General features: G+C 42.0%; 1 protein-coding gene across 2 annotated transcripts in view; it reads right to left on the reverse strand.

The window, feature by feature from the left end:
• Positions 1 to 12539, reverse strand: part of LOC113534715 (rho guanine nucleotide exchange factor 26) — a 57610-nt gene that overhangs the window by 10042 nt on the left and 35029 nt on the right. For both annotated transcript variants that reach the window (XM_034305132.2, XM_053234772.1), the window contains exons 11-12: positions 8479 to 8633; positions 1124 to 1333 (exon numbers count right to left, since the gene is read on the reverse strand). In XM_034305132.2, coding sequence (XP_034161023.2) covers positions 1124 to 1333; positions 8479 to 8633 — 365 coding nt within the window. The remainder of the gene's footprint in view (positions 1 to 1123; positions 1334 to 8478; positions 8634 to 12539) is intronic.

A 12539-nucleotide genomic window follows, 5' to 3' on the forward strand; every position in this document is an offset into this window, starting at 1 on the left:
CAGAACTGAGAGGGAGTAGAATTGTACACTATAGAAATACTGTCCTGAGAGCATGTTATTCTACTCTATTCCATTCTATTCTGTTCTATCATATTCAGTGCTACTCTATTCAATGCTTTTCTACTGTAATTTAATCTACACCATTCTACGCTATTCTTTAAAATTCAATTCCACACTCTTCTAATCCTCACTATTCTATTCCATACTATTATATCCTACACTATTCTATTCTAATCCATTCAGTTTTATTATATATTAGTCTCTTCTATTACATTCTATTCTACTCTATTCCACACCATTCTGCTCTATTCTATTCATATCACATTTGTAACTCGACTCTTTCCCCCGGTGTCGGAGCGGCACTGTGAATCACGCTGTCTTCTGCCTGACAGTAGAAACTCAATCTGTCTGGTTCTATGATGACAAAATCTGTCAGCAACTTACACACAAGTTTCAACTCTACACAAGCTTAATGTAGAGCTAAAAGAAATTTTAACTGAGGACTGAACAAAAAAATTATAAAAATAAAGCACAAAGAATAGAAAAAAGATCTTCTGTGACAGAGTGTTTACATTATTCAGTATGGAAGAACCTGTGGACGTTTGGCTAACACCTAACACTCAATGCTAAGTGTAACTACAGTGTAATTTTAGTTGTACAGAGTCGTTTCTTAGCATTTAACTGAGAACTGAGAGAAATGTTGACATTTCTGACGGTTCCGTCTTGTTTCCGCGGTCATTCATATTATACATATAATATAATTAATTTAGCTAGCTAGCTAAAGTATTGGCCTTTAGGCCTTTAGGCATCCAGTGTCAATGTGGAGTAGACAAGAGACTAGAGAACAGAAAAAAGAAGAAAAAAATAAGATGGGAATAAAAGGGAAAAGAAAAGACAATGCATGGAGAAAAGGAAGAGAAGAGAACACAAGGCTATGTGCTAGCTAGCTCAGTTATTATCCGTAGGCATTTTTTGAATGCTAAGCTTATGCTTAGCGTCCAACATTTCCCAGTTGTCTAGCAACGTCAATCACGTTTCAGACGTTCCATCTGAATGCACCGTGTACATGCTTATGTCTCAGAGAAAAATATCCAAAACATCATTATATAAGGAGGGAACTTACAGAAGCTCCGCCCCCAGGATCATGGGCACTTTGTCTCCTGAGTGGTTGCTGCGGAATTTGAGGTGGAACAGGTGATTGGCTCCGACCTGCCGTGATGTCAGCATGCCTGAGGTGGTGCGTGTTGGCGAGAGGTTCAGATCCTCCAGCTGGCACGGCCCCACCCAGATCTGATCCCTCAGAGCGTAGTCTATCACCGTATAACTCTCTTCACTGAGACAGAGAGAAAGAGAGAGAGAGAGAGAGAGAGAGAGACATTTTAACTCAATAGAGCCTTCGAAAACTAAAACATTTAGCTGATCATAGTGAATTTACATTTCCCATGAGTATGAGTATGGGTCTTTTTAAATCCTTTACTGCTCGACCTGTATGCACTTTCTGAGTGAGCAGACTTGAGCCATGTGAAAGTAATCAAGATTGTTGAAATCTGTGAGCCAACACACACACACACACACACACACACACACACACACACACACACAGAGTTTGTCTTACCATCCTTATAAGGCCCTTCCATTGACATAATTACTAATGCAGCTAATTAATGCACACCTAAATCTAACACTAGCCTTTACCTCAGTAACCAAAAGGAAACCTTTGGCTCTTTTACTTTTTATTTATTCATTTATTTTTAATAAAAAGCAGTTAACCTGTCCCTACAAGTTCAAAACTTTGCCAGATATTCCTATCCTGGGCCACATCATGATATAAAAACATGCCCACACTCACTACTAAGTGAAACTCAAAGTATCTAACACATAATAAATAACCACACACATACTCCAAGATGACCAGAACACAATTTCTGAGAAGACATGCACGCACATGCTCCTCAGGTTGTATGTATGCGTATGGGACTGAGAAAGTAGGCACACACCCAGTATAACTGTGTGAACTTCCCTCCGGCTGCAACCCTTAAGTCCTCTAACTTTAACTAACTATCTCGCACATGTCTAGACATAGTTTGGGCAAAAAACATGCTCCTCTTTGCTTTATCCCAGCTCATTAAACCACATCCAGTCAACTGCACATTGTGTAAGACAACAACGTTTGGGCAAAAATCGTTTATTTTCTTTTGTTTTAATGAAACTTAATCATTTGATATCATTTTGCATGAAGTGTAGACAGTGAGCAAGGCTATTTTTTTCAATCCCATTCCCACCCACCCATGCAGGAATTCCTCCTGTAGTTAGTTTTGTTGTCCTTTACATCTAAATTTAAAAGAACCTTGTACTATGATCAAGGCATGACCAGTGTGTTTTTAAAAAAATAAAAATAAAAAAGCGCATTCTGAGCCGCGGGTTGCACATCACTTTCCAATTCCACTTATTCCACTCCATCCCAGAAAGGCTGGATATTGGGCAATAAGGAGGTCATGTTGACAGACTTGAGCTTCCATGCTGTGCGCTCTCAGTTCCAGAATCAGAGATTTCAGCTCTCAGAAGTGCAGAAGTCATTTCAGAAGAATTTCTAAATCTTCTATCTTCCATGCAAAGAAGTCCAGTCATTGAGCTATAAAGGGGTTATGATGAATGGCATGAGCTTCCATGCTGCGCAGTCTCAGAGCAGCCCAGAGAAGACTTAACCTTCTTATAACCTGATTAGAACCTGATCAGAACCCCTGCCTGAGCACTCGTGCTCACTGCACTGTGGATGTTCATGCTGTAGAAAAAGACTATAACTCTAGCACTTCAGCACTCCAATGGGAGTCACTAATAAGACAGCAATCTGACATTCCAACAGCTCTAATGACTTCCTCCTGAACAGCTGAGCGAGGTTTCAGCTCTACACATAAAACACACAGTGTTCGGAATGAGAGGCATGCTGGGTGTGTGTGTGTGTGTGTGTGTGTGTGTGAGACAACACTAACAGCATCTCCGCCTCTATGTGTAGAGAATTTTGGTCAAACCCCATGGGTCAGTTAGAAGGAAAAACTGTGAGGCGAGACAAGCCCTGAGAAAAACTGAGAAGAATTGAAGAGGACTGGAGGGAGAAATAAAAAAAAAGTGGAGAAGCGTGCTAAAGAGATTACATGAGACAAGAAGAGGAAAAAAAACTGGAAACGTGAAGGGAAGAGGAAGAAGAAAAGAGTCCTATTAGAAAACAAAAAGGCTGAGAAAGAAAAAAAGAAGAAAAGAGATGGGAAGAAATAAAAGATAAGAGAAGAGGACAGGAGGAAAGACAGGACAAGAGAAAAACAAAAACAAAAAAAAACTGAATCAGAAATGAAGAGAAGAGACGAGAAGAGAAGAGGAAGAAAAAAGAGAGGAGATAGGGAAAAATAAGAGAGTATGGATGGGAAAAGATGAGAGATAGATCTGATGAGAGGACAGGAGAAAACTGAGGAAGAAAAGGAAGCAGAAATTAGAAAGAGAAAAGAAGAGACTTTAGATGACAAACGGGCCAAAAAAAGGAGAAGAGAAGAGAAAAGAAGAGAAGAACAGATATTTCAGAGTTACATAAGCATGGACATAAGGAAAAAATAAAGAGAAGGGAGGAGAAAAGGAGAGATATTGCTTTTCTTCTCATGTTCGAGGCAGAGTCGCGTGTGTTACTGCAGTCTGGAGCACATAAACATACCAGAGCTTATGTCAGATCCACTCACATTACAGTTATCATCACAATAAACATATGTAACATACCAGAGCTTTCATCTGAACCACTGAAATACACTGAAATATAAACAAAAATCAAAACACACACACACACACACACAAGCTACTGTGTGCTCATGCAGCATGCCTCCTGTCACAGTTTGATCAAATAAGCTGATTTTTTTCCCTTAGAAGTCACTCAGAACAGCTGGCTGTGCACTCCAGCATCTGGAAGGAAATGAATACCAAGTCACTTCTAAGAAATCTTCCCTTTTTCAAAGCAAGTGGAGCATTCCCGAAAAAGCAGGAGCAGGAAAAAACACACGAACAGAAATAAAGAGATGTTATAAAGACTGACAGAGTATCTAAAAGCACACTTTCAGAAGACGAGCCAATTCGAAAGCCAAATATCACAAATGACTGAGTGATAGGAAAAAAATGATACTGGGAACTGTTTGTCCTACAGAATAATAAAAAAAAAAAAACATCTGGAACATAGTGTATGAGGAACTTGGAAACATCTGGAAGTGCCAGGCCACTGAGAGCTCGGAAAAGAAGATCAATCTGAAACAAACCAGAGCATCACGCACTAATGAGGTAAACTTTACTGTCCCCGTAGCATGCAGAGAGGATTGGGACACAGCCGATGTGAAGGACGGTGTTTATAGTGATCAAGGCAACATACAGAACTCATAAAAGACAATGGGAACATAGAGTATATACCACTCTGCTGTTGCATTCTCCATTCTGAGTGGCCGAAGGGGGTTGATTAATTTTCTACAACAGCAGCTCTGACAGAAGTTCAGGTTAGTTTATATTAATGCACACAATGTTATCTACAATGTTATCGTTTCTATAGTAACAGCTAATCCCCAGGGACGTCAAGAGCTTCAAAGAACAAGCAAATCCAACATTGTCATCAAAATCATTGCCAAAAATCAACATTAAATATAACTATAACTGGATAAAAAGGCAAGACGTGTCTTTCTTTAATAAATAGAAAATTGTTAGCGTTGGCAAATTGCTGTAGTATACAAAAAAACCAACAATGCAGGTCTGTATTTACAGCCACTCAGGGAAATACCATGGAAGTTGTGCTTTTGCAACACACTTGAGAAAGCTGTTGATAAATCACGTGTTCTACAAGTTCACCTAAACCCTGACAAATCATACCTGATAAAAAAATGAGATCTAATCTGATCTGTCTCAGAAACTGACATGTCAATAAATTCTCCCTTAAGGTGCAATAAACTATTCCTGTACCTTTCTATCGGCTTACAGTCACTGAGCCAAGCCCATCAGGGATTGTGTCATTACCTCCTTCTGCATGCTGAGACATGGACCAGGTGTATGATGAGAAAATGAGATGGGTCAAGGTCAGGAGGAACGTGCTCTGACATGTCCTCAGTCCTGTCATTACAGAAGCTCCGTCCTCAACTAGTATTTCTACACTTTATCGCAATATCTTTAATGGTAATGTTTGCACTTACAAACTTCCAGACTTCAAATGATGTCACTGCGCCATACAAGAAAGAGTTATCTAGATGTCATCTTTTACGAGAATACAACAGACTATCTTTATTCTCATCATACAGTTATGGGAAAAAGAAAGTACGCCCTCCTTTAATATTTATTCTTTTTAATTTATCAGCACCTAAATAACAATTTTGTGGTCCTCACCAACGCCTATAAACAAACAAATAACCTCAGGTGACAACAAAAAAAACCACAACAGATTTCAATAAGTAGTCCGTTTTTTGAGAAAAAAAGGTAAACATTCAGAAACCAGAAGGGAAAATACAAATACACCCTTCCTACTTTCACAGTCATTAAGAAAGTAATGAGCAGCCAGGTGTTACTAATGAGATACACAAGATTAGTTTATCATCAAGACGTTTGACAACCTCTATAAAATGAAGAACTTTTGGCAGTTTGGTGTTCTGGAGCACTCAGGTGTGAGTCTACATCCTGCCAAGAAGAAAGGACATCAGCCATGACCTCAGAGACACAACTGTTGCTGCTCGTCAATCTGGGAAGGGTTATAAGGCCATCTCCAAACAAATTGAAATTCACCATTCTACAGTCAGAAGGACTGCTTACAAATGGAGAGCCTTCAAGACAGCTGCTGATCTTCCCAGGAGTAGGCGTCCCAACAAATTCAGTCCAAGGTCAGACATTTAATGCTCAGGGATATGAAGAAAAACCCAAGACCTACATCATTTGACCTACAGGCCTCTGACAGTACAATCACAAAAAGACTGAACAAGTACGGTTTTCATGGAAGGGTGGCTAGGAAAAAGTCCCTTCTATCCAAAAAGATTATGGCAATATGACTTTGTAAAATTAATGTAAAAATATGTAAAATTGCATCTAAACAAACTACAAAAGTTCTGGAAGAATATCCTTTGGACTGATGTGGCCAAGTTGGAGATTGAGATGTTTCAGATTTTTGGGAAAAATGACTACATACTGTTATCTGTTGTGTTTTTTTTTTTTGGTTTTTTTTTTGTCACCTGAGTTTATTTGTTTGTTTATAGAAGTTGGTGAGGACCACACAATTGTTCTTCAAGCCCTGATGAATAAAAACATAGAATTGAAGGAGGGTGTACTTTCTTTTTCCCATGACTGTACAATTGATGAAATCTGATTTGCAACTCGGAGTAAAAAAAGAAGTCTAGAAGTCTAGCAAAACTAGAAATAAAAATATATGCTTTCCATGTAGACAAATATACAGTATATAGTTTGGTAAATCCAATGGTACAGCAGCTTCTCAAAGGTATTCATGGACAGCTGAAAGTGCAATAGCACAGCAGGCAGGCAGACAGACAGACAGACAGACAGACAGGGATGGGCAGACAGAAAGACAGATGAGCAGACAGACAGAAGTGCAAACAGACAGAGAAACTGGCAGAGAGACAGACAGACAGACAAAGAAACAGACAGATGGGCAGATAGACAGAGAGACAGTCAGACCAACAGAGAAATTGGCAGACAGACAGACAGAGAGGTGGGCAGACAGACAGACAGACAGGCAGACAGAGAGGTGGGCAGACAGACAGACAGACAGGCAGACAGAGAGATGGGCAGACACACAGAGAGATGGGCAGACACACAGAGAGGTGGGCAGACACACAGAGAGGTGGGCAGACACACAGAGAGGTGGACAGACACACAGAGAGATGGGCAGACACACAGAGAGATGGACAGACACACAGAGAGGTGGGCAGACACACAGAGAGGTGGGCAGACACACAGAGAGATGGACAGACACACAGAGAGATGGGCAGACACACAGAGAGATGGGCAGACACACAGAGAGGTGGACAGACACACAGAGAGGTGGGCAGACACACAGAGAGGTGGGCAGACAGACAGAGAGATGGGCAGACAGACAGAGAGATGGGCAGACAGACAGAGAGATGGGCAGACACACAGAGAGATGGGCAGACACACAGAGAGATGGACAGACACACAGAGAGATGGACAGACACACAGAGAGATGGGCAGACACACAGAGAGATGGACAGACACACAGAGAGATGGGCAGACACACAGAGAGATGGGCAGACACACAGAGAGATGGACAGACACACAGAGAGATGGACAGACACACAGAGAGATGGGCAGACACACAGAGAGATGGGCAGACACACAGAGAGATGGACAGACACACAGAGAGGTGGGCAGACACACAGAGAGATGGGCAGACACACAGAGAGATGGACAGACACACAGAGAGATGGGCAGACACACAGAGAGGTGGACAGACACACAGAGAGGTGGGCAGACACACAGAGAGGTGGGCAGACACACAGAGAGATGGACAGACACACAGAGAGATGGGCAGACACACAGAGAGATGGGCAGACACACAGAGAGGTGGGCAGACACACAGAGAGATGGACAGACACACAGAGAGATGGGCAGACACACAGAGAGATGGGCAGACACACAGAGAGATGGGCAGACACACAGAGAGATGGGCAGACACACAGAGAGATGGACAGACACACAGAGAGATGGGCAGACACACAGAGAGATGGGCAGACACACAGAGAGATGGGCAGACACACAGAGAGATGGGCAGAGAGAGGGGTAGGTGGGCAGACACACAGAGAGGTGGGCAGACACACAGAGAGATGGACAGACACACAGAGAGATGGGCAGACACACAGAGAGATGGGCAGACACACAGAGAGATGGACAGACACACAGAGAGATGGGCAGACACACAGAGAGATGGGCAGACACACAGAGAGATGGACAGACACACAGAGAGGTGGGCAGACACACAGAGAGATGGGCAGACACACAGAGAGATGGGCAGAGAGAGGGGTAGGTGGGCAGGCAGCCAGACAGCTACACTGGGAAAAATAAATGTATGGAAGAAAGGAAGACATAAAAATAGATTTGTTATTAGACTCTCCTCTGACACACAGACACTTTATTCATCCTGTAACACAAATTGCCATATTACAGCAACAGGAAAAGTAGCTCAGGACTAGTCGTGGCTGCTAACTGTTAGCGATGCCGTGCTGTGTTACATCACTCGCCTGGAATCAGCCCTGAGTCCTGACAGTTTTTTCCATGTGCATTCCAAGCATTCTTTTCCACTGAATCAAACATCCACGTGCGTGTAAGCCTTTTAACAGGACTCACGGCAAAACGTCACGTTAGAGACTTCAGTCTTATACACCATTCAATCTTGACTCAGAGAGAATTTTATCATACTGAGATCATGACTTGTTCAACACACACACACACCTCTTCTTGCGAGTGACGATGAGGACATCATTGAAGAGGAAGAAGTAGACCTGATGCCGTGTCGTCTTCCTGGAGAAGATCCCGCTCTCTTCAACGTAGGCCGTGAGCTCACCACGCTTCACCATCCAGCGAGAGGACGACACCAGCGGGAACGGCTGAGAGAGAGAGAGATAGAGAGAGAGATTTGTATTGGATTCTCTCTCACTTGTATAACATCGTCTGGCAAAGTAATCAGTGTAAATAACACTAATAATAATGATAATCCTAATGTCAAAATATTGCTAAGAATTTGTGGTAGAGGAGTGCAGAGGTTAGCGTTGCCGTCACACAGCTCCAGGGTCTCGGGTTCGATCCTGAGCTCGGGTTAATGTCTACTGTATATAGAATTTTGCAAGTTCTCCATGTCGGTGTGGGTTCTCCGGTTTCCTCCCACCGTTGAAAAACATGCCAGTAGGTGGAATGGCTACACTTAATTGACCCTAAGTATGAACGTGTGTGTGTGTGTGTGTGTGTGTGTGTGTGTGTGTGTGTGTGTGTGTGTGTGTGTGTATGGTGCCCAATAATGGACTCATGTCCCAACTAGGGTGTATTCCTGACTCACGCCCAGTGTTCCCGAGATCAACTGCAGATCCAGATAAAGCTTTTATGGAAGATGAATGAATGCTATGAGAAGGAAAATAACCTAGCAGCCAATCAGAAATGAGTGTTTTCCACAGCCGTAATATAAACCTAAATTGTGTGTGTGTGTGTGTGTGTTTCTGACTTCCACTTTGCACACATACAGTCAGGTCCATAAATATTGGGACAGTGACACAGTTTTGGTAATTTTGCCTCTGTACACCACCACAGTGGATTTGAAATGAAGCAGTCAAGATGTGACTGAAGCGTAGACTTTCAGCTTTAATTCAATGGGTTTAACAAAAATATTGCCTTAACCGTTTAGGAATTACAGCCATTTTCTACAGAGTTCCTCCATTTTCACAGGCTCAAAAGTAATGGGACAAACTAATATAATCATAAATATTAGCATTATTTTTATTACTTGGAGGTAAATCCTTTGCAGTCAATGACTACCTGAAGTCTGGACCCCATGGACATCACCAAATGCTGAGTTTCCTCCCTTGAGATGATTTGCCAGGTCTTTACTGCAGCCATCTTCAGTTGCTGCTTGTTTGTGGGTCATTCTGCCTTCAGATTTGTCTTCAGTAAGTGAAAAGCAGCTCAGTTGGGTTGAGGTCAGGTGACTGACTCGGCCATTTAAGAACATTTAATTTCCAAGCTCTTGGGCTGCTTTCACAGTATGTTTTGGGTTGTTATCCATCTGTACTGTGAAGCGCTGTCCTATCGGTTTTGCAGCATTTGACTGAATCTGAGCAGAAAGTACAGCTCTGTACACTTCAGAATTCATCCTGCTTCTTCTATCAACAGTCACATTATCAATAAACCCCAGTGACCCAGTTCCATTGGCAGCCAAACATGCCCATGCCATAACACTACCTCCACATGTTTGATGGATGATGTGGTATGCTTTGGATCATGAGCCCTTCCTTTCCTTCTCCATACTTTTCTCTTCCCATCATTCTGGTACAAGTTAATCTTGCATCAGAACTGGTCAGGTTTTTTTTTAGAGGTTTTTTAGCAAAGTCTAATCTGACCTTTGTGTTCTTGAGTGTTACCAGCGGTTTGCATCTTGAGGTAAACCGTCTGTATTTACATTCATGAAGGTGGCTCTTGATTGTAGACTTTGACAATGATAGGCCTACCTCCTCCAGAGTGTTCCTGACTTGGCTAGATGTTGTGAAGAGGTTGTTCTTCAATAAGAAAAGAATTCTGCAATCATCCACTTTAGTTGTTTTCTGTGGTCTCCCAGGCCTTTTGGTGTTGCTGAGCTCGCCAGTGCATTCCTTCTTTTTAAGAATGTACCAAATTGTTGATTTGGCCCTCCTAAAGTTTCTGCTATCTCTCTGATAGGTCTGTTTTGGTTTTTCAGCCTAATGATGGCCTCCTTCACTTGCATCAACACCTCTTTGGACGGCATATTGAGAGTTCCCATGAACAGCTACCAAATGCAAATTCAACACTTCAGAATCAGCTCCAGACCTTTTATCTCCTTAATTTATCATGATATAAGGAGGAAACAGGCCACAGCTGGCCATGAAACTGCTTATCAGTCAATTGTCAAATTACTTTTGAGCCTGTGAAAATGGAGGAACTCTGTAAAAAATGGCTGTAATTCCTAAACGGTTAATGCAATATTTTTGTTAAACCCCTTGAATTAAAGCTGAAAGTCTACGCTTCAGTCACATCTTGACTGTTTCATTTCAAATCCACTGTGGTGGTGTACAGAGACAAAATTACCAAAACTGTGTCACTGTCCCAATATTTATGGACCTGACTGTACCTTCATTGGCCTGACACCACTGTTTGTGTTTGTGTGTGTGTCTGTTTGTCTGCGTGTGTGTGTCCAGATCTTGATGTATTAGCACAGTAGTGAGAGGGCAGATGATGTAACAGCTGGACCGGGCGTGGCTTTCTAAATATTCAAGACATCTGCTCCCAACACCTGTGCCAAGAGAATTTTCCCACACTGTTCCCCACTTACACACAAACACACACACACACACACACAGTGGTGCCAGCCCTGTGATAGTATGTGGGTGGAATTATATAGTGCAACTGTAGGTGTGTATGCATATGTTGGCGTGTACGAGCACACACACACACACACACACACACACACTTGTGTCCACCCTAAGATAAGTGAATGCATGTGTAAGGATAAAGCTGTGGGAAAGAATTTACACTGAACACATGACCTTCTACAAGTGAAAGCAGTCTGTGTGTGTGTGTGTGTGTGTATGTGTATCCATGCTTGAATGTAAACTAATGTAATGGGAATAAATGCCATACCACAGTCTACAGCGACAACACACCCACACACACACACAGCCACCCCCCAACCCACCCACACACACACACACACACACACACACACACACACACACACACACACACACACACACACACACTGTGTGTGCATCTGCTGGGATACTTAGAAAGCAAAAAGCACAAAGATCTAGCTATAAGTCCACTTTCCCTTCCACACAACTGAACTCCAAATAAAAACTGATCCCAAATCAGCCCTGCTCTCGGGATTAGTGTGATTCATCCAATCCCAGAGCACATAGCCTGCTTTCATTTAAAGCTTTACAGGATTTACTGAAAGCTTGTGGATTAGCATTTCACCAGCGCCTGCTTTTCATCCAACTCAAACTCTCACCAGCGTTTTGTTCTATAGATTTATCTAGAAAGTCTACAACGTCTAGAACAACAATAATTCTGGAGAACGTAAACTTTATATATACAAATTCTTAAAATTACTTGCAGTTAGTTCCTATTTACACAATTTTCTGACACAAAAATGGAAATTGGAAGAAAAAATGGAAGAAAAGCTTAAACCCGTGGTTTCACCTTGTTCTGTCCTGTACTGTATGACCTCATTAAATGTGTATAGAGACACCAGGAAAAAACTAAAGCTTGAAAAGAAGTAGCAGGGTCATCAGTGGTGAGTATACGTAGCTACAGTACAGTTAGCTTGCTTTGCTAATCTGCCAACGAAGCTAGTACAAATCCAAGCATACAACATGAAAACCAACTTTCATACTCATTAGTGCGTTACTTAATTTGTTTCACTAGTTATCTGTAGAAACTATGCATAGCGACTATTGTTAACACTAGACAGGCCACGCCCACGAGAGGCAATGAGTGACATGTTGCTTGCTTGTGTGAACGCAGGGGATCGGTGCTTTCAAATGAAATTCCTGAAGCTGAAAATTGTTCAGTTAAGGTGATTAAGGTTGTGAGAACACTGTCAAGAAGTGGCAACATCACTAACAAGAAACTCCTAGCAGGTAGTAGAAAAAAAATAAATTACCACAAATACCTTGGTGTACACAGTATCAGCGGATCAGGTGGCTATTTTTATCACTTGTTATCAGTAACAAACAGTGAGGCAAAAGTCTGGTGTGATGCTGCTTAAAAATTAGTAATGACCAAGCAGA

Source organism: Pangasianodon hypophthalmus, chromosome 6 (assembly GCF_027358585.1).
Source record: "Pangasianodon hypophthalmus isolate fPanHyp1 chromosome 6, fPanHyp1.pri, whole genome shotgun sequence".
In the NCBI taxonomy this organism is placed as follows: Eukaryota; Metazoa; Chordata; class Actinopteri; order Siluriformes; family Pangasiidae; genus Pangasianodon; species Pangasianodon hypophthalmus.